This window comes from Camelus ferus, chromosome 18 (assembly GCF_009834535.1).
Source record: "Camelus ferus isolate YT-003-E chromosome 18, BCGSAC_Cfer_1.0, whole genome shotgun sequence".
NCBI classification, from domain to species: domain Eukaryota; kingdom Metazoa; phylum Chordata; class Mammalia; order Artiodactyla; family Camelidae; genus Camelus; species Camelus ferus.
The window spans coordinates 16717403-16742604 of record NC_045713.1 but is presented as its reverse complement, the minus strand read 5'-3'; the positions used below and the strand labels follow the sequence as shown (position 1 = coordinate 16742604).

At 45.2% G+C, this 25202-nt stretch overlaps 1 protein-coding gene across 2 annotated transcripts in view; it reads right to left on the bottom strand.

The window, feature by feature from the left end:
• GALNT17 (polypeptide N-acetylgalactosaminyltransferase 17) overlaps window positions 1-25202 on the bottom strand; it is a 364964-nt gene that overhangs the window by 9649 nt on the left and 330113 nt on the right. For both annotated transcript variants that reach the window (XM_006189465.3, XM_032460329.1), the window contains exons 7-9: window positions 20618-20803; window positions 18070-18207; window positions 11135-11230 (exon numbers count right to left, since the gene is read on the bottom strand). In XM_006189465.3, coding sequence (XP_006189527.1) covers window positions 11135-11230; window positions 18070-18207; window positions 20618-20803 — 420 coding nt within the window. The remainder of the gene's footprint in view (window positions 1-11134; window positions 11231-18069; window positions 18208-20617; window positions 20804-25202) is intronic.

Sequence of the window (25202 nt, the reverse complement as noted above, 5' to 3'; positions counted from 1 at the left end):
CAGGAATTCAGAGCCTTAACAGAGGAGTTAGACGGGCGCCTGGTTACGACCGGCAGGCGTGAGCGCGCATGCGCAGACGCTCTGCTATGGAAGCCGCCCCTGAGGTTGCGGGTTGCCCCGCCACTCAACACGCGCTCGACTCCAGGAGCCGATCCGGGGCTGTTCACTCCTTCACTGGCAGGAGTCATTTCATCCATGACGGTGCCCTACAAAAGTCAGGGCACTTCCCTCCCTTTTTCCTTCCACTGAAGATTCTGTATTTTCTCTTTTTCTTTTTAATAAGTGTCATATACTGTTTTTTAAAATTGAAGTATAGTCAGTTTACAATGCTGTGTCAGTTTCTGGTGTACAGCATAATAGCTCAGTCATATACATACATACATATATTCCTTTCCATACTCTTTTTCATTACAGGTTACTACAAGATACTGAATATAGTTCCCTAGGCTACACAGTATAAACTTGTTGCTTATCTATATTATATATAGTGGTCGGTATCTGCAGATCTCCAACCTCCAATTTATCCCTTCCCACCCCTTCCTCCCCATCCCCCGGCCCCAGAACTATGTGTTCTCTATGTCTGTGAGTCTGTTTCTGTTTTATATATAAATTCATTTGTCTTTTTCTTTTTTTTTAGATTCTACATATGAATGATATATGGCATTTTTCTTTCTCTTTCTGGCTTACTCATTTAGAATAACAAACTCCAGGTCCATCCATGTTGCTGCAAATGGTATTATTTTATTCTTTTTTATGGTTGAGTAATATTGCATTGTATAAATATACCACAACTTGAAGAGTCTATATATATTTTTTTCTCTCAATTCTAGAAGCCCAAACTCCCACTGGCACAGTGGTTCCTCCCACGCTATCAGTCTTCACCCTCCCAGCTGAGCCCATCAGTGTACCCTGCGGCCAACCTGGGCTCACCTCAGGGCCGCCACACAGGCTTGGCCAAAGCATCTGGTCCTCTCCCCACTACCCAGACACTGACATGCTGTTTGTGCACACTTCACCCATCGTTAAACATCTGTAGATTGCCCACCAAGACGCCTCTTCATCTGGAGAGAATATTGCCTTGGAATCCTCTGGAAGAATGCCTTTCCCTGGAATTTGGAGCCTTCAACATTGTGAGCTATGCTCAGTGAGCTAGAAACTGAAGGTCTTGGAGAGGTAACCCTGGCTGGCAGGTCAGTGGATTTCCATGTCTCTGTTGAGATGAATTCATAAATTCCTCTTGGGAAAAAAAAAAAACAAAAACAAAAACTAAAGTGCCTATGTTTCTGCTCCAATATCCCCTAATTTGACCCAGGTGAAATGAAGTTTTTGGTAGAGTTTTATTCGAATTCAGATGACAGAACATCTACTTTCTGAGCCCCCCTGGCCTCTGCAGCTCTGCCTTCAGCACCAAGCTGGGATGTTCAGCTGCCTGGGGAGAACGTCACTCCCGGGAGTCCCTGAGCCCACCTCCTCCAAACTCACACTGCCCCATGCAGAACTCATCATCCCGGGACCCCAGTCTCAGGAAAGTCACCACTCTACCCATCAAGCCAGGGACTTGAGTGTCACCTCCGCCTCCCTTATCCCTTCCCTCCACCTCTCAACCATCAACTCCAGCCAACTTGACCTCCTGAACAGTTTTTAAAAACTTTTTAGGTCAAAATAGCTTTAGTCTTACAAAAATTTCTATAAATAACACAGAGAGGTCCATGTATGCCCGACACTCAGCTTATCCTAAAGTTAACATCTTCTATAATCATTAAACAATTAGCAAAGCCAGGGAACTGACATTGGTACCATCCCACTAACTAATCTACAGACCTCACGGGGATTTCCAGTTTTCCCATGATGCCCGTTTCCTCTTGGGATCCAATCCTGGATACAAGTTGTATTTTGCTGTCATGACTCTGGGACTCCTTTGATATGGGACAGCTCCTCAGTCTCTCTCTCTCTCTTTTTTGTTTATTTTGTTGAAACTACTTTTAATCTTACCCATTTCTCTTTTGGAGGCCTGGGGGGACCTCATATATATAAAATCTGGTTAATCATAACCCTTGATTCATAAACATTACCATCTTTGGTCTGGGCAAAACTATCTTTTCTCTTTATTAATTTTTTGGGGGAACAGTCTAGATGTCTGATAGGAGTCCCTTGGATGCAGGTCCTGTCACCTGTGACACTCAGCCACGGAAGCTGCAGAGGAAGCCATGAGGAGTCCACACAGTGGACTCCCAGCAGGGAGGCCAGCGATGGTGCCACCATGTCGTGAGCCACCTGAAGAAGACCTTCATCACACCTTCCTAGAACCTATGTCAGGGTGCACGGCACCCTGTGTGGCCCTGTGTGGGTGAATTCCACTGAGGTGTCTCATATGTGGCACTTTGTACAACCCCTAGCTCCTGAGCCAGGCAGGAGGTACCACGAGGACAGTCTAGAACATTCTGCCACCCACATCTGGTCTTCTTTTGGCCTCATCTAGTAGAAACCCAGACTCCAGAGGCCCAAACTCCACTAGCCCCAAACCCTTCAGCATCCTCCCTTCATTCTGATCGGCCGTATTCTCAGACCGTCCCCATTTCAAACCAGCAACGTCTTTGAAAATAATCATTCAATAGACGCTGCTGCTCCAAAGAGAAAACTCTCTGAACTAAACGGTTAGGGGATGAGGCTATTCGAATATCTGGTACTTGCTTTGCTGCATCTCACGGTGCTAAGACCACAAATGGCTTTTTACTGGTGGTTTCACCTTCCCCCTTGTCGTCCTTCAGAAGCAGGGATGTTGCTTATGAACTCAGTGATGTGAAAACAACCTAAGCAATCACCATATTTCTTTAAAAAACAAAAAAGTCTGAAAGCAAGCCTCAGACATCATAATGATTGTTTGAGGGTGGTGGGATTATAGATGATTTAAATTTGCCTTTTTTAAATTCACCATAATGCTGTTGCATCTTCAGTAAAAGAGAAAAAGATTAGCAGCGACTTGCTTAGAAATTCAATAGCTCTGGGCAAGGTAGGAAGGTTTGGTTGATAATGTGCCCACTATCCTATTGTTCAGTCTGAGTTCCTTATTCCAAGCCTCACATTAACACAAAATCTTCCTGGATCACTTTTTGTGGCTAGAGAAAAAAAAAATCAACTAAACTTCCAATCAGAGGTAAAACTTCTAACTGAGAATCTCCACTAAAAAACAACTGAAGATTGTAAGTCTGATTTTCTGGAAAGAAAAGCTCATCAACCCATTCTGGCAAGAAGGAAGCAGTACAGGAATTCCTCCTTAACCCGGAGTCCTCCTTAAGCAAGATCAAATACATGCGCCTTTAGTTCTTTCCGCCGTTTAGGACATTAAATGTTCTCGTTCCCTGTACATGGACTGTGAGATCCACTTTTCAGGGATGGTTAGAAAGAGAGAAGCAGGGATTGGAAATAGAAAAGGGAAGCAAAGCAGATGGCAGAGAAGGAGGCTCAGGTCCCCCTCCAAGCCTCGGAAAAGTCTCAGGGAGCAGAAAGCAAGTAGCCCTGCACCCCTTTGAGGTCTGCGGAGAGGGTGGGTGTTGAGGGGTGCCCCGCAGGCTGGATGGGGGCGCGGCATGGGAGGCGGGAGCGAAAAGCTCCTGAAATAATAGCATCAGAAATGTCTTGAATATTTTGAGAGAAGATGAGTCAGAGAAACAACAACAACAAAAAATCTGCAACGAGGCAAAATGGATTTACGTGTTGCACTGGAATGAAGGGGAGGGTTTTAAAAAAATATATTGCATAAGAGATGGGAAATGGAAATACTGCGGCACAGAATCCGTGGTACCCACTTCAGATGTTAAGCAGCTCCAATGTTGTCTGTCCTGCTCTCCATCATCTCTCTTTTGTGTGTGTCCGTTTCCCAAACATAACCAGTACCTGCCTCCCTCCTCCAGCCCTGTTATCCCACAAGGTCTCAGGTTCCCCTGCTTCAGCCTCATGGTGGTTTCCAGGAATTGAGGGATCACAGGGCTTGCTTCTTATTAAATGCTGGAGAGGCTGGCTCCCAGAAAATGGGCCTGTTTTCTGGGGCAGAGACATCTTTCCTGGGGTGCTAACTCCAGTGTGCTCTCCATGGCTCTGTCCCCTGAGCCTCAACACTTAACACGACTTTATCTGGAAGCCAAGAGGCTGCTGGATGTCATTAACTTCTGCGTTTTCCAGTGCCTCCCACACGTTAATAGCCCGCTGGAGCCTTGTCACTCCGTGGGGCCCTAGTACCTTATTGGCAAAATGCATCATTGTGACAAGGTGTTTGGATGATGTATCGTTTAAATGATGAAGCCATCAAAGACTAAGTCCAAGATCAGATTAAATTTAATTATGGGATAAAAGAATTCTCATCTGTCATTCTGTTGATGAATTAACAGAGGGAAGGAATGTGATCAGAAAAAGATCAGAAAAGAGGGGAGAGGAAGACTAAAGGTATTACAGAAGGACAGACAGAGGGCAGGCATGTGATACCCTCCCTGGAGCCAACTGAACCAGAAAGGTCCCTGGAACAGAGCCTGACTCCTCTCAGTTCCTCTCCAGAGCGCGCATCTCATCTTAAGAACATCTCACTCCAGCCAGTAGCTCTTTCAGAGGGTGCTCTGTGAAGTCCCCAGGGCCACTGCACTCAGAACCCTTGCTGGTCGCGCCCCGTCCTCGGCGTGGCTGCCGGGCGGTGTGGTCCTCGGCTTGGGAGCAGCCGGTATCAGCATGGGTGGGGCCATGCAGGTGGCTCCCACGAACACTCCCAGTTAAGCTGGTCCTCAACTTGGATGTGTCTAAAAGCACCTGGGGGCAAAGGGAGGGACTGAAGAGAGGGACTGGCCCTGAAGGGGTCCAGGGGAATGTCGAGGGGTGGCAGAATCTTGATGGTGGTGGGGTTACTTGACCGTACGTGTGTGGCAAGACTTGCAAAACTACTTTAAAAAGAGTAAATTTACCTTAAAAGGGAAAAAAAATACCCATATCTAAAAACTGAAATAGTATTATAAATTTAAAAAATTTAGGCTGGAATACGAGGCATAACCTAGGCCTTTCCTGGGCAAAGGACATTTGATCACTACCTGTACATTTAACACATAGCCTTGCCCATGATTCATGCTTAGTAAATTGTGCGGATTGGAAAGAGAAAGCATTTGGAGATGCCTGTTAACACTCAGCTCCCCAGGCCCCACCTTCAGGAGGTCTGGGCTTGGACTTGGGGATCAGCTGCTGATGGCTTGCAGTCACGTGGATCACACCTGAGATGCTGGGCGGGGAGCCCAGCCCTTCATCCTGGGTCTTGATACTCTGTCCCTATCAGCTACTCTGGACCCCGTGCCTTATCAACTGCCTTTATGTCCCCCAAACATGCCATGTGCCCCCGCCTCTGCAATGCACTTGCTTAGCATTGCCTCTGCGGGCGCTTCAAGTCTTCCTTCCATGCTCTGCTGGGAGACTCAAGGATGTGAGCCGTACCCTGCCCCGAGGAGTGCACCAGATAGCACAGCCCAGCATCCAAGACCAGGGGTCACAGGATGGCTTGAAAAGCGGCATTACCTGAATCTCAGTTTTCTCAATAGTAAAAGGAGGTGGTCACTGCCTACCTGACAGGCTGAACGTTACCAAAATCAGAAATGGGTTTATCATCAGCATTTTGTTCCCTGTCTCGACCCCAAGCCGTGGCTCTGGCCCAAGTGCTGTCCTACGAAGCTGCACCATTGGGACCTCAGGCTCCGCTGCAGTAACTTGAGAGCAGCCTCAGAGCCATCGGAGGGGAATTAAAGAATGATGCCCCGAGCCCAGCACTGGCCACCCTGTTCTCTCTCCTTGACCTTCGTCCTCAGGGAAATCGGAATGAGGGAGGTTGGCAGGATGCCCCATTGGGCTGGGACAGAGAGCAGGAAGGGGCTGTCAGGAGGACAATCTCACAGCTGATACCTCGAGGGGAGACCTTGGCTGCTCCAAGGAAGGGCCCCGTCTGGACCTGGGCCCAGGGCGGCAAAAGCCTGGAGGGGGTGGGGGATTCCTGGGCCTCCTTAGACAGGACCTCCTGCTCTAAATGGGTTCAAGCTGACACCAAAGGCTGCTGCTGCATCCTTGACATCTATTTTTAAACAAAACAGGCTCAGAAAAGAAACAGAGGTTTGTCTAATGCAAATTAGTAACGAGACGAGAGGAAGGCTGGTCGCTAGCTCGCGACTGAGCAGGCTCTCTGAGTGGCTGGGAACCCTTTCCATCTTGTTGACAAACACATGCTGCAAGACAGGAAATTACCCTCCTCAGTGCCTGTTTTATCTCTGCTTAATTGCTGTTTGGTAATAAATTACAACACAGAGTCCATTAATTCAGCCAACAAGGTCTGTGGAACACCAATTCCTTCTTCTGGGAGTTGCCTTGTTACAGGAGCTTTGATGCAGTCTGTTTGCCCACAGCACTTTACGAAGCGGTTTAAAAAGATGCCAAGGCATCTCCTAGCCTAGAGGGAGTGGGTTTGAGAAGGAGGGGGAGGGAAGCTTGATGGGCGAGGGAGGGACACCTGGCAGCTGGAGCGCGGTACCCAGGGTGCGCTCTAATTCAGAACACGTGGTGGGAAAGAAAACAACATTAAATTTGCTTTCAAAAAAATCAGCTGATGGAAATAACCATGACCCACACTTAGAGGCACTCATCCCAGAGGTAGGGGCAGCGAGGAACGGCCTAATCTGGTTCGCCATCTCATCATCAACCAAACAGCAGGGGCACTCATTATGAAAGGTTTTGCATGCGGTTGGAACATGTGAAAGAGGAATTCTAGATTTTTCAACAAAGACCCCAGTACTGGGCTGTGGGAGGCCACCAAGCTCCCAGCAGGAGAGAACTTGGTGCCAGGCTCCTGTCTGGGCAGGGAGTAGGCAGGTGGCCACCTTCAGGGCAAAGACTGTCATTACACTTCGACCCTGTCGTCTGGGAGGTGGCTCCCTGGGCGTTCGAGCTGGATCTGTTTAGCAGGTGACCTGGTGGGACCTTGAGGGAGGGGACGCAACAGGAGTTAAGGCTCTGGATAGAAGGATAAGGAAGGTCAAGTTCTCAGGGGGTCTGTCCCAGACTATTTGGAGCTCTGGACATCACAAGGGTGTTAGAGGGGGTTCTGAGCAGCCAGGGCCCACGGGGAGGGCAGGGGGCCTTGGCGGTAGGTGCCACAGATGCAGAGACAGAGGCAGCTGCCTCAGTGAGCTCCTTGAGTGGCTCAGAAAACCTTCCCCCGAAACACCCAAGTTAAAATGCACAGCTTGGAGCCCTGTGACGAAGCGCTCAGATCTCCAGGAGACATTAGAGCGTCTTTACTCCCTTTCCCATTCACGGAAGTTGGCTTCACAAGCCAGTTTTTGATTATGCAAAGATCTCCAGGTGATAGTGTCTATTATATGACAGTAAGAGCTCAGTTCAAGTGTGACCTATTCAGAAGACTGGACAAGGAAGCCCGCGAGTTCTGTGTTCTACAAGCGACTCCTGGCATTTCCCAAAATGATGGTCACGTACAGCCCAGTGACCCGGAGTGGACATCCCCAGGGCTCAGTCCAGGCTTCTGCTGCCCTCCTGGCCCAATACCACCGTGTCCCATCTCCTCTCCCAGCCATCTCGCCTGAGACTAGTTGGGGTGGATCACTAGCTTGTCATCTGGCCTCTCCCAAGATGCAGCCTCTTAAAAGGCTGACCTGTCCATCCCCTGCAGGCCACAACTCCCCCCCCTCCATTTCCCCTGCCACCAAGGCTTCCAGGTACTTCACTCCTCCAGACCCTGGGAGGGAAAACCTGCAGAGTCAGTAGGGGCTGAAGGCCAGGATGTCTCCACAGCGACCATCCCTCTTGCAACTCCTCTGGGACCAGCTGTGCCTTATTTAAATGTATCATTTCTCCCCACCCCTGCCCCTGAGGTGAACCTTCGATGGCTCCCCAGTGCCCTTAGAATCAAGTCCCCAAACCCCCAAGCCAGAATCATCACATTGCCTGGGGACTTGATAGAAACGCAAAATTTCAGCCACCCTCCACCCCTAACTCAGAAATTCTGGGGATGGGGCCCAGTAACCAGAGCTTTCACAAGCCTTCCAGGTGATTCTGCTGTATCCTGAAGTGTGAGAACCAGTGCCTTGGAGCAGGCCTTATCAGGCCATTGGAGATCTGCCTCCCCACCTCTCTTCTGCCTCATCTCTCAGCACTGCCTTCCCTCTTGCATCCTTGGCCCCCAGCCCTGGGCCGCCTTCTGCCTCCTAGCGCCCGGCAGCCCCGGCTGTCTTGCTCTTTCCACATCTTCTGCACTGTAGGTTTCCTGGTCTTTCCCCCTGAAGGGTAAACCACTTGAGAGCAGGGACTGCATCTTACCAACACTTGTGACTAGCGCCTGCGGTAGGTGCCCAAGACCTATCAGTCGAGTGAGTGAGTAAATGACAGGATGAGGACACTCACTGGGTTCTTTTGCCTGTGTTGCCTTTGATGCTAAAGCTGTGTTTCTCCAGGGAAAAAAGCAAGTCTAGGCTTCCTGGTCATTCTTCTGTTCCCCATGGGCACTTTTAGCCAGTTGGTGGTGGTGGTAGGGATCAGGAAATAATCTTGAATTAAATGGAATGGATTTGAATTTAAAATGCTTGGGTTCTGGATATATGCCCAGGAGTCGGATTACTGGGTCATATGGTAAGACACCTGCACCCCAATGTTCATAGCAGCACTATTTACAATAGCTAAGACATGGAAACAGCCTAAATGTCCATTGACAGATGACTGGATAAAGAAGTTGTGGTATATTTATACAATGGAATACTATTCAGCCATAAAAACCGACAACATAATGCCATTTGCAGCAACATGGATGTCCCTGGAGGATGTCATTCTAAGTGAAGTAAGCCAGAAAGAGAAAGAAAAATACCATATGAGATCACTCATATGTGGAATCTAAAAAAAAAAAGAAAAAGACGACAAATGAACTTAAATATACAGACTCATAGACATAGAATACAAACTTGTTGCCATGGGGGTGGGAGGGACAAACTGGGAGTTTGAAATTTGTAGATACTGACAGGTATATATAGAATAGATAAACAAGTTTACACTGTATAGCACAGGGAAATACATATAAGATCTTGTAGTAGCTCATGGTGAAAAAGAATGTGATAATGAACATATGTATGTTCATGTATGACTGAAAAATCGTGCTCTACACTGGAATTTGACACAACATTGTAAACTGACTATAACTCAATAAAATAAAATTAAGAAACAACAACAACAAATAAATAAAAAGAAATAAAAAAATAAAAAAGTAAAAAATAAATTAAATGCTTGGGCTTGTAACATTTATAGCAGCACTATCTACAACAGCCAAGACATGAAAGCAACCGAAATGTCCACAACAGATGACTGGATAAAGACGATGTGGTATATAGACACACAATGGAATACTACTCAGCCACAAAAAAGAATTAAATAATGTCATTTGCAGCAACAGGGATAGACATAGATTATCATACTAGGTGAAATAAGTCAGACAAAGACAAATATTAGATGATATCACTTATATGTGGAATGTAAAAAAATGATACAAATGAACTATTTACAAGAAACAGACTCACAGAAAGAAAACAAACTTAGGGTTACCAAATTAGGAGTTTGGGATTAGCAGATACAAACTACTATATATAAAACAGATAAACAAGGTCCTACTCTATAATGCAAGGAACTATATTCAATATTTGTAATAACTTATAGTGAAAAGAATATGAAAAAGAGCATATATGTTTGTATAACTGGATCACTATGCTGTACACCAGAAACTAACACAACATTGTAAATCAAATATGCTTCACCAAAAAAAAAAAAAAAGCTTGGGTTTGACTGGAGAGCCTGGGTTCCAGTCTACTTTGCTCACAGGCATGCACTCCTCTGTGCCTCAGTTTCCTCACGCTGCCTGCTTATCTCCCAGGGTGACCGCAAGGAGCGGAGGACTCAGGATTCACCTGCCTGGCCATGACTTGTTCACTTTCAGAGGACCCATCACACACCGAAGGGCACTGAGAACCTGGACTGTGAGCACTACCTGCTGTGATAGTAGAAGAAACACAGCTCTCCCCTTCCAGATACGGGCTTAACGGGAAAGCAAAAGTGCTACGAGCAGAGAAAACCCACGAACCATGAATGCACGTGTGAGCATGTGTGTATGACTGATGCACGTGAACATGTATGTGATTGTGTGTGTTCATGGAACACGAGAGAGACAAAGGGAGCTTACAGGGCATTTTGTCCACTGTCTTCCTTTTACAGATGAACAAATTGGCACCCGGAGAGAGAAATCTGAGTCTGGCTTAGAACCAACCATCTCGTGTTCCTCTGAAATGGAATATAAATGTTTTCCCAGTTTGCAGCTTGCCTTTTATTACTTTTGGTTGACATAAAAATGTCTTCAATTTTTATGCATGTCAAGTCTAATGACATTTGTGGATCTGTTTTCTCCCAATTCTAGAGGATTTCTGCTAAGCTCTTGGTGCACGCACCCATATTTGCACACACGCTGTGAGCTGGCACAGAGCTGTCAAAGGGAATTCATTTACCAGGCTCTACTTTTACTTCGTTGCTTCATTGTTCTGCCCTTTTGGCTATATTTGGTACCTCCTGGGAGACCAGAGGACACACGTATTCTTTGAAATGTGACTGCAAACACATTCCTCCTTCCCACCCAGTGCCTGGCACTTGTACCAGGGCTTATAGACTGTCACACGTACCGCCAAACTGATGATGCCCTTTCAAAATGGACACGCCAATCAGCTTCTCACGAGGGGATCTGCTAACTCATCCTCTGAAGTTGTAAGCGGCACACTTGGTGATCATTCAACATCTGTACTCATGGCATGTATTTGCCTACTAGCAAATGACTCTGAGGGTTATGCACAGTTTCCTTTCAGTACGAAATGTGCCCCTTGATCCTCTTAATATTTGTGCTGATGCCACCACTTGTGACTCTTTTCCCCCAGCCCCTCCAGGGAAACAATCAGAAAGCTCCTCACCGCTCAGAACAGGTGACAACTACCAAAGCAGAGGACAGCAGAAGTCCCAGAAGTCCCACGTGTTCCCTGTGGGCCCGGTGAACTTACTCCCTTCCTGGCCAGAGACGGGGTCCTACCTGGGGTCCCCAGCCATGGCACGGGTACAGGATTGCTGTGTGGTTCTCCAGCGGCCCCTGGTCCAAGCAGACGTCTTTTGCCTTGTTGTTGCGAAGCTGCGGAAATAGGTGAAACGTGATCCATCAGAGCTCATCTGGTGGAGCTGCTGGTCCCCAGCCACCTCTCCACCATGGCTGGGTTCTGGCTTCTTGATGCAAAAGGCCACAAGACCCCGCCCCCCCCGCCCCCCCCCCCCCCGCTCCAAGTAAGGACCAAGGCGTGAGTCTCTGAGGTGATCACGTTAGCAAGAAAGACTAAGTCCTCCACTGGATGGTGTGGGCACCAGCCCTCTGCCTGTGACCCCCACCACCCCACGCACACAGCTCCCCCAGCCCCGACACAAAAGAGGCTCTCAGGGAACTTTTGGACGTAGAAACACTGATTACACATTGGTTATCCAAAGTGGATCTCAGCCCCAACACTAGTTTTCATAACCCTTGGAACCACAGGTCAGCTTCTCAGGTCATTACTGGCATAGAGGCATGAAAAACAACAATCAAAAAAGTAAAAGAAAAACAAAACAAAACAAAAAAAACTTGCCATCATGAAAAGCTCAAGCAACAGTTACTCTTATATTCAAAAAATATTTACTGAATGCCTATGCTGTGTCCAGCACCATTCGAGGTGTTTGGAATGCATCTGTGGAGCAACAGACCAAAGTTCCCAAGACAACATCCCTGAATCTAGGCATGTCTCTTTGGAAGCATGTTAAGAACTTACCTAAGTCGGATCTCCAGGTCCACTGTGATTCCATATTGGTGACCATCCCACCCACTACCCCGCAATCTTGACCAGTGGGAAAATGGCAACGTTGTCGGTCTACCCCATATATCTGGGTCCCCTCCAGACTATATTCTCCATGGAAACCAAACTAAACAGGGATAAACCAAGAAGAGAGGCAAGGGACAATCTGCTTTTGTACACCCAAGTTGTGTCTAGGTTCAGACAACTGAGCAGACTTATAATAACTTAAGAAAAAAAATTTTTTTTTAAATAGCACCATCTCATTGAGATGTTTTGGAAAACAGAGGTAACAATTATTCACAATCCTTTCACACAATCAGTTAATTTTTTTCCAGATTTTTGGGAAGTTTAGTTTTGTTCAGTTTTGACTGTAATGAGCAACTCTATGCATAAAGCTTTGTTCACATTCAGATTTTCTTAAGAACAGAATCCTAGAACTGGGATAATGGTATCAAAGGGTATGGGGACTTTATAACGTGCTTAAAAACTGCTGCCTAACTGCTTTCTGGAAGCTTTGGACTAGTTTATATTCCTATTCACAAAGTATGTAAATACTTGCCAGTCCTGAGTTTATACCATTTAAAAGTATTGTGTTGATCAAAGCATACAAACTTCCAGTTATATGATGAGTATGTTCTGGGGATCTATGTACAGTATGGTGATCGTAGCTAATGATATTGTATTATAAACTTGAAAGTTGCTAAGTATGTAGAAATCTTAAATGTCCTCACCACAAAAAAAGAAATCGCAATTAGGTGACATGTTAGCTAACACTATCGTGGTAATCATTTTGCAACAAGTAAGTGTATTAAATCAACAAAGTGTACACCTTAAACTTACATGATGTTATATGTCAATTTTATCTCAGTAGAGCCCAGGGCAGGGGGGCTGAGAAGAACACCAGCTTGCGGGGGTGGGGGTGGGGGTGGGGGTGGGCTGTGGTGGTGGTGGTGGTGGTGGTGGTGCAAACCAAAACAATGGAGGAGCATTTTTTTAAACCCAAGGTACCAAAGTCGGCACAGAGGAGTATAGAGAGAAGCGATTGATCAGATCCATTGCACAACATTCCCAAAGATGGTCCAAAGCAAGCTGTCTTTAAAGAATTACAAAGCTAGTTCTTTTATGGATGCTTTAAGGAAAGGCTTATTGCCAGTGTTTTCAGTGGTGTAAAGAGTAATTATATGGAAAAACCCAGATAACTTCTGAATCAAAAAGTAATTCAGAAGAGTTAGATTTTTGAAAGTGATGAAATTTAAGAAATACCTTTACCAATGTATTTTGCCCATGTTTTTCTTTTCATGTATACATAAGAGCAATACAGTAAAAAAAAAAAAAAAGTCTTCTGAAGTCTAACAAAGCTTTTAAAATAAACATAAAATAAAAACTACAGGTGGTGAAAGTTAATAAAAATATTATTATTCTGAGAGCTGACAAAATGTATCTTGTTGTTACAAATTTATACTGAATAGTAAATTGAAGTGTTTCATGTTTAGCAATTATTTCCCTTTGTGAGAATTATCTGTTTATTTCCTCTGGGATTTCAAATGGTTTTATTATAGATTTGCAAGAGCTCTTTACATATTAAGGATATTAATGTTTTTATGGCATATGTGTTCCCTGTAATGATTTCAGAATGCTAGGCTTTTAAATTTTGTTTCTAATGTTTATGCAAGCAAATCTATCATTCAGGAATTTCATAAATATTTACTGAGGGCCTGATAAGTGCTACGTTTAATGAACAAACAAAGATCAAACAAATAAACAAATAAACAAACAAACCACCAGTCCCTGCCCTAAGGTAGGGCATGGTCTGGAGCAAGAGACAGACACAGGAAGAGGTGGTACAATAACTGAATTATCCAGAGCAGCAAGGAGAATTCTCCCTGCCCCCCATCTGAAGGGTTCAGAGACTAAGGGGAGGTGACTCCTGAGCTAAATGTTAACAAGGATTAAGTGGAAGAGATGCTGGCAGTGTTCTATTTTTCACCCAGCGAGTGGCTCCAGGGATTTTTTTCCCCTTTATATTATTACACTGCACATGTTTCCTTTATGCACATTCTCTTTGTTGTATTTCATATTAATAACACTTAAAGAAAAAAAAAGATAAGCAAAGTGAACTAGGGAACAGAGGACATACAGTATGAGCTGAGCACAGAATTTGGAGCAAGAGTTGGTGGCCAACATTTCTGCACACACTGAGATGCTTTTGCAGGTGGGAAGGGAGAATCTTAACCATGTAAGAGTCAGGACATAAAGCATTTGCATATCTTTCCTTAAACAGTAATTTAAGACATCCCAGCTAATAGAGAGGAATAAAAATGTACAAATCAAAGAAAACTGACTTATTAACCTAAGTGGGCCTGAGCCCCAACACTGTTGTCAGGTGAGGCAGAAACGCCGGGGGCACCTGCTCAGAGGTGTCCGTTACTGTGCTGGGATCTCGTGTGGGGAAAAGAGTGAGCCGCAGTGAGCTTTAAAACACCACCATCTGAATAATGGTAAATTCTGTCACCGAACCGAATGTGACTACAAAGTCATTCTCCAAGGAGGTGTAAAATGCAAATAATGTATAATAATGTCTGGGTCTCAAATCCCACATAATATTAACAAAGACTGAAAAGCTGGTGAAAAGGTCCTTGAAAGTGCTTACATTACCACTTGACCCTTCATTGCGGAGGCTCAGAGATTAATTTTTAAAAAATGAGAGGTGATCAAAACGGAATTAAGAATAGGACGTATATACAGTTTCACATGACTAGAAAGCTTTTTAAAAGGCCCCAAACAAGCTGACCGAAAAAAAAAAAAAAAAAAAGAGGAAAGAGCAAGGAGCATTAAAACCAGAAACATTCATCAGCCTTGGGAAAGACTCTCAAACAGAATTGTACATGAAAAGCAAAGGCTAGAAAGTACACATATAGTATTAGAGTCACCCTACCTTCTTCCTTTTCCCGCTGCTCTGGGGTCTGGGTGTGGTGAAAAAAACCAACAGGAGTGTTAAAAAATAGAGTTGTCTAAAGAATGCTAGATTTTGTTCCCAAACTGAATTTGATTTAGTTTGGCTTCTTTCATTTAAAGCTATAGTCCACCTGAAATATAGTTCAGTATATGGTGAGGTCAGCAAGCAGAGAAGAAGTAATAGAAGCCAATGATCTAAGATGTTAACACTGATCGTAGCTGGGAAATAGGATTTGAAGTAAGTTTCGTTTTCATCTTTATATTTTCTAGGTAAGTATGTATTGAAGTCATTAGTTGAAAAAAGATAGGAAAATTTGTAAAAACAAAAGCCTTCCCCCTTCCAAAAATCAGATTATGATCTCTATCTTACCTCCAAGGCCAATCCACCCTTCACCTCCAGAGATATCATTTACACTCTGCCTCATGAGAATGGCAGGCCCCGGAGTTGTGCAGTGCACAGCCTGTGGAACTGTGCCCTGGCCTTCTTACAGTATTGTTCCATTTTTTTCTTTCTCTTTTCATAACTATTTTACTTCTAACTATATAATTATCATGTAAACATTAGTGATAATTGGGAAAATAAAGCAAAATACCCACTAAAAACTGTCTGTCCCACTGTAGAAGTTTCCCCATGCTATTCTCTTACTTGCTTCCAATCTAAAATAGTAGCGAATCTAATTGTATAATTCTGACTTTTTCCTCTTAAGCATTATATTATCAATATTTTTCTCACACTACTGAAATTTTGTATACAACTTTTGAAATGGCTGCAAAATATTTCAAGCCATTAATACAATATATTTAACTAAGCTTCAAGTTAAATTCAAATTTTTGATCAAGAGAAAAAAAAAATCCCTGAGATGAACAATTTTACTCTCAAGTCTTTGTCCTCATTTCAGATTATTTACTTGGGATAAGAGTGGAGAGGAAAGTGTGACTATCACTAAGCCTTTTAATACACGTGGTTCAAATTGCTTTTTAAAGCTTCAGTTGAATTTGTTTGAATTTGCACTCTCACCAGACGATATGTGGTTTTTCATATTACCAAGACATTGTTGGAAAAGTACTAACATATATTTCCAAAATAAATCTTTGTTCATTTGGTAGAAGGAAAAAAGCTAACTCAGTGTATTTTGTATTTTAATTTCTTAGATTATGAAAGAAATTTTAAAAATTCATCCACTTGTATTTTCTCTTGTACTTCGTCTATTTTTCTTCGAGGATGTTTTATTTTCTTATTTAAATGAAAAATTTTACTTAAATCGATTTGTAGAGTTCATTACAGATGAATGGTATTATCCATTCATCTATAGTATTTATGGTTTGCATATGTCCAGCTTGGCATATTATTTCTCCATTCAGTTGATAGATGGATTATTTTAATATTTATGAACTCATATCAAATATCCTTTTCCTTTTCTTCCATGGCTTTCATTCTTAGAAAGCCCTTCCCCTTTCAGAGTTCACATTTGTATCTATTTCTGTGTGCTTTGATTATGGTTTCTTTTCTTTCATTTAATGCTACAGGCCATCTGAAATATACTTTGGGATATACTATGCTGTAAAATTTAAAATTTTTTTTTTCCCAAAGAGCTAGGCAATTTATCCAATTGTCTTACGAATAATCCACTTCACTGCCCGCTGTCTTTCAATGTCTCCTTTATATTGGATCTTTGGACACAAAAAACCCCAAACAAAACAAAAAGAAACATGCTTTCATTTTGAAGAAGACAAGGTAGTCTCGACCTATTAATAGCTAGGAGGCTGTGCCAGGTATACTCCTAAGAACTCTATGAACGGCAGTTCATTTCATCTTCCCAACAACCCCAGGAAGTAGGTAATTTTACTCCCCCATTTTACAGATGAGGAACTGAAGCTGAAACTAGGATTTGAATCCAGCAGGTTTCATGTGTCCCTGGATCGCTACAAACCATACCCTGCAAGAAGCAAGCTCCCCATCCAGATTCCAGCTCACAAGGGACAACTCTCCCCCACCCTAATGATCCAACCTGGGGCTGAGTTACTTCCTACAAAAGGCTTCACGCAGAAAATAGAAAACTTCACATTTGTACAAAAAGGAAATGCTCTAAGTCCAAGAGAGTTTTCGTAGCTTCAGCCTGATTGTCACAGGGAGTTTCAGGCAGCCCTGGGAAGAAATCCAAATGCCAGAGCTGGTGGGGCATCTCTGGTATGTTCTATGTTTTCAGGCAAAACTACAGCACACACAAAAGGTACCATCTTATATAGCCATTAATAATGTTGCAGAAAAATGCTTAAATGACACAGAAAAATATTCTCCATCTATCATTAGCGTTTCAGATTATTAGGCATTGTGGACAGCCTGGTTTTAGTTTAAATTGATAGATAGGTGATTGTGTGTATAAAAAGTATATGAAAAAATTTTTTCATAAAAAGAAATATAAACATATACATAGTAAAGCAGGCCATACATCAAAAACATACACGTTATCTATAGAATCTGAACGCCAAGATCTAATCCTGGCTTCACGAATTATAAGCTGTGAGACCTTAGATAATGTACTTAATGTTGCTAACTCTCAGTGTTCTTATCAGTAAACTGGAAATAACACTACTGCCTCCGAAAGTGAGGATGCAATGAACTCACACGTGAAAAGCACGCAGTACAGTGCAGGCACATCGAACGCGTTCGTTGCTATTATTGCTATTTTCAAAATTTTCTAAAATGCAAATTTATGGCATTTGTCCTAAGAGAAAAGCCGACCTGTGTTAATATTCATAAAGGTGATATTATCTCATCATAGAACATCTAGAAGAGCACCTGTACCCTCTTTCTTTGGCCCACGGCACTGGGCAGTGGACCGACAGCTCCAGTCCCTGCCTCTCTTTATGACCCAACTTCCTGCTCAACGTCCCACGGACAGGTCCCAGGGAACCTGAAAATCAAAATGTCCTAAACAGAACTCACAGTCCTCTCCATACCTCAGGCACAGCGATGGCCCGTGCCCCCGCTGTAACGTTTATTACCTGTATCACCGCCACCAGCTGGTGAGAGCCTTGCTGTCAAGGCCTCCACCTCCAAAAACTAATCACTGAATGAAAGAACGAATGAATGAATGAGTGAGTAAATGACTCTGTTCCCTGTTCTCCCCCAGCAAAGTGATCCAGAGCCCACTGCACAGCCGTCCAAGTCGAGCGCAGGCATGGTCTTAATTACCTCCCCATAGGCAACGGTGTTATTGTATCTTCTCATTTCCGGGTAGACGTGGTCCAGGTACCACTGGAAATTCTTACACTTTAAACTTTTCCTTAAGGCTTTTCTTTCGGAGACATCACCTATGTCAATTCCTGGATTCTGAAAGTAAGCAAAGGGCGTTAGTGACTGGGAAGTTCTGGCCAGAGAGGAGGACAGGCTTTGGGGCAATCATCAGAGAAAAATCTGAAGCCCTGTCTGATCACCTTGCCCCAAACTAGACACTGCTGTCCCCCGAGGGCAGCACGCAGCGCCCACAGTCAGCCTTCCTTACCATCACGAGAGGGATCTCGGGACACACTGATGTTGACAACCTGCCTTCTCCTCTCCATCTCCCCGACATTTCCTCAGTGACTCTCAGACCCCATTATTAGAGGAATTATTTGATCAAGACAAGAAAATAAATGGCTATAACCACCTCCCATCTTTCTTTCCTATACGTGTGTAATTTCCCCCTTTGCTGCCTCTTTGTGAAGTTCCTTCTATGCAGATGTGAAAATAATTTTCCATTGCAAAGCTTGTAATGATGTTCTAATGAATAATTCACTCTGCTTTTACAGAAATGAACCTGTAATGGGTTGCTGTGTGCTGACAGGGGGAAATAAAGCAGCTGAAATATGACTCCGTGGACTCAGCCACAAGATGGCTGTGACCCCGAGGAGGCAGGGGACTCCAATGCGGCGGGCAGCCAAGCAGCATCTCAAAGGAAGCGGAGAAGAGTGTAAATGATTTCATTACAATTTCTTCTTTGGCAGCCAAATGGCGATTTTCAAGGAAAGTCCCTTTAAATGTCAAACTTATTAAAATTCAAAGGCAAATGTGGGCAGCGATATTTAACTCTTTGTTTGAATATACTTAGCATGATTAACGAGGACTTTCATTTGTGAAAAGCGTGGTGGGGAACACTGGCATTAAGGACCAGAGGTTGTGTGTGATGATGGAGAATGCACTGGGAGAGAGTCGGAAGCCCTGGGTTCTTACGACCCTGAATAAGTCACATCCCCTTTCTAGGTCACAACTCTCATCCGCAAATAAGAAAAAATATGAATTTCAACACTTATTCCACTGACTTCATAGGGCTGTGGGTAGAGCTGAGTGAAGATGCCAGTTCACATCCCTGCTCTGCTGCGTGCAGGATGTAAGACCTCAAGCAAGTCACTTTAACTTGCCAGCGCTTCGGTTTACCCATCTGTAAAATGGGCATCATAGTTCATGTCAAGCTAGCATTTACTGAGCACTTAAGGTTTGTTATGCTCTGTTTTAAGCTTTATTTTTATCTTCCCAGGAGTCCTATGAGATCGAGGTTGACAATCTCTGTTTTACAGATGAGGAAACTGGGGCAGGTGGCTCCTACATCACGAGGTGGTTATGAGGGCTAAATGAGATATTGCAAATAAGAAACTTAGTGAGCGCTTGGGACAGTGTAAGGGGCTGTACAAAGGTGGTTGCCTAATTTTATATAATAATGTGGAAAATCACCTAGTTTAACAGCTTAAAGTGCTACATGGTCATAAGGGGTTTTTCAGGGCTTTAGAACATTATTTCAATAACTGTAACAACAATGATATAAAAGTCTTCCCTTTTGTCCTCTTAATCCACAAACCTGCACATATCAACAGCATTTCTGCTGTCCTGGGCTCCAGCCTCCTGGGAATTCTCAGTGGGAATATCCATGGCTCTGACACCTATAGGTGCTCTGGCTGAACGGATCAACCCAACTGTGGCTGAGGGTACAGGTCACCCCACTGTGCTGTGGAGGACAAACAACACTTGCCAATCTTTCCATACCCCGTGCTAGGCACTGCTCTAAGTACAGCACATGTACTTAGCTCTAATACCTTAGTACTTAGATTAAGTACTTCAGATTTAGTTCTCACAACTGACCTAGGAAGGAGAACCTGCTATGATCCCCGTTTTATAGCTGAGGAACCTAAAATACAGAGATGACAAGCAGATTTGTTTAAGACGTCATAACTGTAAGTGGCAGAGCTGGGATTCCAACCACGCCAGTGCACAGCCACCGTGCTGTAGTAACATGGGGATTTCCCTAGATTATATTCTGGGCAGAATATAGAGGAGACTTGAAGAGCTACGTAAACAAGGAGTTCAGCATATACTGGGTGCCTACGGCATGGGGCAGCTGGAGCCCCCCACGTGGGCACACTGAGAGCAGATGACAGGGTCTGGTGCCAAAATCTCTGAGCAAGGATCTTTTGGACACAGTGTACATTCAGGAGCAGGGTGTCACGATTAATATAAGGAGGCTGGAATTAACGCAGTAATACCCTTCTAATCTTTGTAAATGGATTTAGAGATTTCTGTCGTGCCAATCCCCGTGTAAAGCAGGGGTTCTAAAACCTGGAGGTCCATGAGCCGCCTCAAAGGGCATTCGTAATTTCGCAAAGGTGAGCAGTTTTCTGGGGAGGAGCCATCAGCTTAGTAAAGGGATCAGTGACCTGTCAAACATAGGGCCACTGTCTTAGGGGGACGGGGAAGGGCTGCTGGGCCCTACCTCCAGTGGCAGATTCCACGCTATGTACACATGTGACTTGTAATCATCCATCCAGACCTCGGCGACCCGGAGGGCATTCCTCTTGGTGTAGAAGCCGATGTTGCTGTTGTATGGCTTCTTCTTCCGCTCGATGTGGGCCACCCGTGAGCACGGCAGGACCTCCATGCTGCCCCCGCAGAGCCACACCTGCAGGTGCAAGGACTTCATCAGCCTGACAGAGAAATTCCCAGAGGCCACTGCCCCCTTTCCCAGGCTTGAAAACAATAGTTCAGGAGACAGTGTGAGTGAGAAATGTATGTTAACATACAAAGGCACTGAGATTTCAGGGTTCATTTGTTACTGCAGCATAGCCTAACCTAACCTGACTAAAACAGGTAGAAAAGAAGGTTTAGGGGAATTTTTATAGCTACAACAGCTCAGGATATTAAAATCCAAGTCTTCCAAAGAGAGGCCCATAGATCTGAGGTGCCCTTGGTGACACATGGGTTTTCTTAAGTTTGCAGTAGTGCACAATTGGCATCCGTGAAGGTTTTCTTTCTCATCTGGCTGAAGGTGAGCCCTACAGAGCTGTAATGGAAAACTCAAACTAAAAACCAGACTATTTTTATTCATATCAGCACGAAGTGCACAATAATCTAATTCTGCATGGTTCGCATGCTCTATTTTGGAGTCCTAAGATACCTGGCCTTCTGGAAACATCCACCCATTGCCATCATGTACAGGTGTCACTTGTTGCTGGAATATTTAAGTAGAGGGCTAAAATGTTAATTGCCTTTAAGGGATGCAAAAGCCCAAGGAAGTGACACTTGCCATCCTCTGCATGATTGTGGTAGGCTTCCAGGCGCAAAGGCCCTGCTCCCGGAGGAAAGCAGGACCACCCAACTTGTCTCAGTCCCAGGCAGGACAAACAAAGCATTTCTGACTGTCAAGAAGGACTAATTTGTGAAGATGAACTTCCTGGTATGGGTGAGGAGAGGAGGAAGAAGACACAGGGAGGTGTCAGGGACCCATGAGACTATCTTGTATACTCTATAAATGAGAGCATGCGTCTAAATGACTCAGGTCACGACAGACAAAGTATGCTCCTCCCAACGGAGTCACTTCATGCCATTCTACTTTCAATTTCCCTAACTCCCTCCTTGAGGATGCTAGGACCCGCTTGAGTGTTTGCACACCTCCCCGGGCTTTTGTTGACTGAATTAGGTGGCAAATTCATGTGTGTGTGAGATCGTCTGTTTCTATTTCCCACCTCTGGCTACCCCACAGGGAAATGATACAAATGGAAAATTCTCCCCATAACCAAGAGTCTTCACCTTACTTGTTTCTTCAAGGAGGAGACTGTGAGCTAAGAGACTGGTAGACAGTGTGTGGTCCAGGCTAGTTTGATTTGTGAGCTGACAAGTAGCTGCCCCCGTGAGCTGGGGCAGCCCCAGCTGTGGGCAGTGAAAGGGAGCCAAGTCAGGGAAGCAAAATACGGCAAGAGGACTGTTGGGGGAATAGGGGCAAGAGACTCTACAGGGTAAAATAAGGTGGTTGAATTCCCAGGAGTGAGCAATGCACAAGACACAGAGTTCCATGGGTATGTGGCCATGGGTAGGTTCAAGATCCTGGGAATGAATGGAAAAACATCTCATGCTCACAGATTGGAAGACTTAACATTGTTAAGTCAGTGATACTCCCCAAATTTATTTAACATTCAACACAATCCTTTTCAAAACCCCAGATGGCTTCTTTGCAGAAATTAACAAATGGATCCTAAAATTCATATGGAAACGTGAGGGACCCAAAATAACCTTGAAAAGAACAAATTTGGAGGACTTCCACTTCTGATTTCAAAATTTATCACAAAGCTACCATGGATCAAAGACCTAAATGTAAGAGTCAAAACTATAGAACCCTTAGAAGAAAACATAAGGACAAATTGTCATGACCTAGGTTTAGGCAAATGTTCACCAGCTGATGAATGGATAAACGAAATACGGTATATCCACACACTGGAATATTACTTAGCAATAAAAATAAAATACAGACACATGCTACAACATGGATGAATCCTCAAAACATTATGTAAGAGAAAAAGGCTCATCCCAAAGGACTGAATATTATTTGATTCCATTAATACGAAATGTCCAGTAAAAGAAAGTCCATAGAGACTAGAAAGTAAATTGATGGTTGTCTGGGGTTGAGGGAGGGGTTGGAAGAATAGAGTGACTGCTAGTGGGTATGGGGTTTCCTTTTAGGGTGATGAAAATCTTCTAACATTGATTGTGGTGAATATGGCACAACTCTTTGAATATGCTAAAACCCATTGAGTCATACACTTTAAATGACTAAATTATAATAGTATGTGAATATCTCAACCAAGCTGTGACAAAAGTAAATAGATAATAAATACACAGAGAGATGGGGAAAAGAAGATTCGAGGGATGGCTTCCAGTTCGGGGAGGCTCAGGAGGACTGGTGAAAGCAAAGCAGAGCTCAGTGAGGACCAGTGAGGACCCAGCAGGGATCTCAGATGCAGGTGTACAAGGGCCTCAGCAAAAGCCAGAAACCTGGTCACGAGAATGGAGATGCCAGGTGGGAACAGAACGGCAGTCAGGCTGACGGGGTGCCCAGTCCTCTGTAAGCAGTCCAGACCAAGGTCGGGATTGCTCCAAAGCCTGGGGTGCGACCAGGCTCCCAGAGGGCTCGGGTGGCCTTGGCTGCTAGGAGTCGGGTGAGAGGGCAGAGGAGCCAGGCTGGACCCTGTGTCAGATCCCGCACCTCTTAAACAAGGGTCGGAGGGTGATGATGGTGCACCAGGCTGGAGGCGGCAGCCCAGCACGCCCATCCTGTGCCGCAAGGACTCTGGCTTCCTGCCCTGGGCTCTGCCATATGGACATCAGTTGGTAGACTTGGTGGCACCAACTCAGAGCCACTCAGTTCTTCCCAGAAAGTCTGGCAAGGGGCAAGGGGCTCTCGGACTGCTAGGTGTCTTAAAGGTACACCCTTCTGCTGGGCCCAGCAAACCTACAGTGAGTGGCCAGGGTCGGTGCTGACCTGGATGCCGGTAACACTGTCACAGACTCCCTTCTCCCAGGTCATATTCCTGTCATCCTCCTGTGCTTGCCTGGCTTTGGTCTATATCTCAGCCTGTCACTTCGGTGACTCAGACCGGATTTGGGGTCATATGTGTGAGTAACCAGCACATCTTGTGTGAGACAGAAAATGACATCACCAGGACACTCGAGCTGCAAACTGCTCTGGAAATATCAGGAAGGAGAGGCAATTCAAAGCATGAAAAAAAATATACATAAACCCCCAGTGGGTTTGGGAGGAACTGAGCACGGTCCCTTGGGCCCTGAGGGGACAGCCCCAGCCCTCGGGCAGGTCCTGGGAGCTCCTCTCTGCCCTGTCCTTCCCCATCCTCCACTTCCACAGACCCCACTCTGCCTGCTCCAGACCCTGGGACCAGCCGAAGAGTTACAGCCAAGCACCAAACACCAGCTACCTCATTCAGTCCTCACAGATGAGGACACTGAGGGTCTGAGAGGTTATGTTGTTAATAAGCCACAGTCAACAAGTGGTGGGGGGGCCCAAAACCACATCCGTAGCCACATGCCGTGCCCACAGGCTAGCCCTTACCTGGTGGGCATGGTGGCTCTGACCCGTCTAGTCCAGGAAGAGCTGCCCTGCGGCCACGGGTCCCCCAGCCCTCCCTCAGGGTGCCTGCTGGCACCTCTGACTTGCACTGTTGCCGAGTTGAGCAAGGGGGAACAGCCTGTGTGTGCATGGCCCACGGCAGCTCCACAGGTATAAAGCATGTCTGGAGAGGGGACGTAGGAGTTAGGGAAAGGGGAACAAAACAAAGAAAAAAACGGAAGCAGTCCAGAAGCTACGACATGACAGGCAGAGAAAGCAAACCAGACGGACCAAGGGCCATTATCATCAGAATCAACGCCAGGAAGCTCTAAGTCTCTCCAACGTCTCCTCCCACAAACCCGGAACCACCCTGGTGCTTCTAGGAATGTTGGTCTCTGGGACCCTGACTGGTGATGTGTCTCCCCTTGCCGCGGTCACCGCCAACTGGCCGAGCCCACCCTGGACCCAGCTGGGGGGCGTTCTCCAGCAGGAGCTGAGAGGTGCCAAGGGGAAACCAACCATTTTATTCTCTAATGAGGAAGGGCCACAGGTTCCATTTTCCCCAGAACCTGGGCACACCCATTCTCCCCTCTGCATGAACCCCAGTTTTCTCATCTATAATTAAGGGGGAGGCTATCTCTGAGGGGCCTTTCAGCTCTGGCTTTCTATAGTTCTCTAGACCACAGTGCCCTGCTGCAGGCCCAGGGGGGTCCCTAGAGGACGACACCAGCCACCCAACCCGGTGTTGACTTCCTTGAGGAATAATCTTGAGGTCACCAGGGTTCCCCCAGCTAAAGAATTCAGGCTTGTTTGGCCCACTGGTTTACCTCTGTCAAATCTCTAGGGCGTCTTGGGATGGCCATGGGCACCGTGCATCACAGCATCCTCCAGGGATGCCCTGAAGCTGTGTTTTCACCTGATGAGCCAGTCCACAGCCCCTGGGCTACTTACTGAACCAATTTCT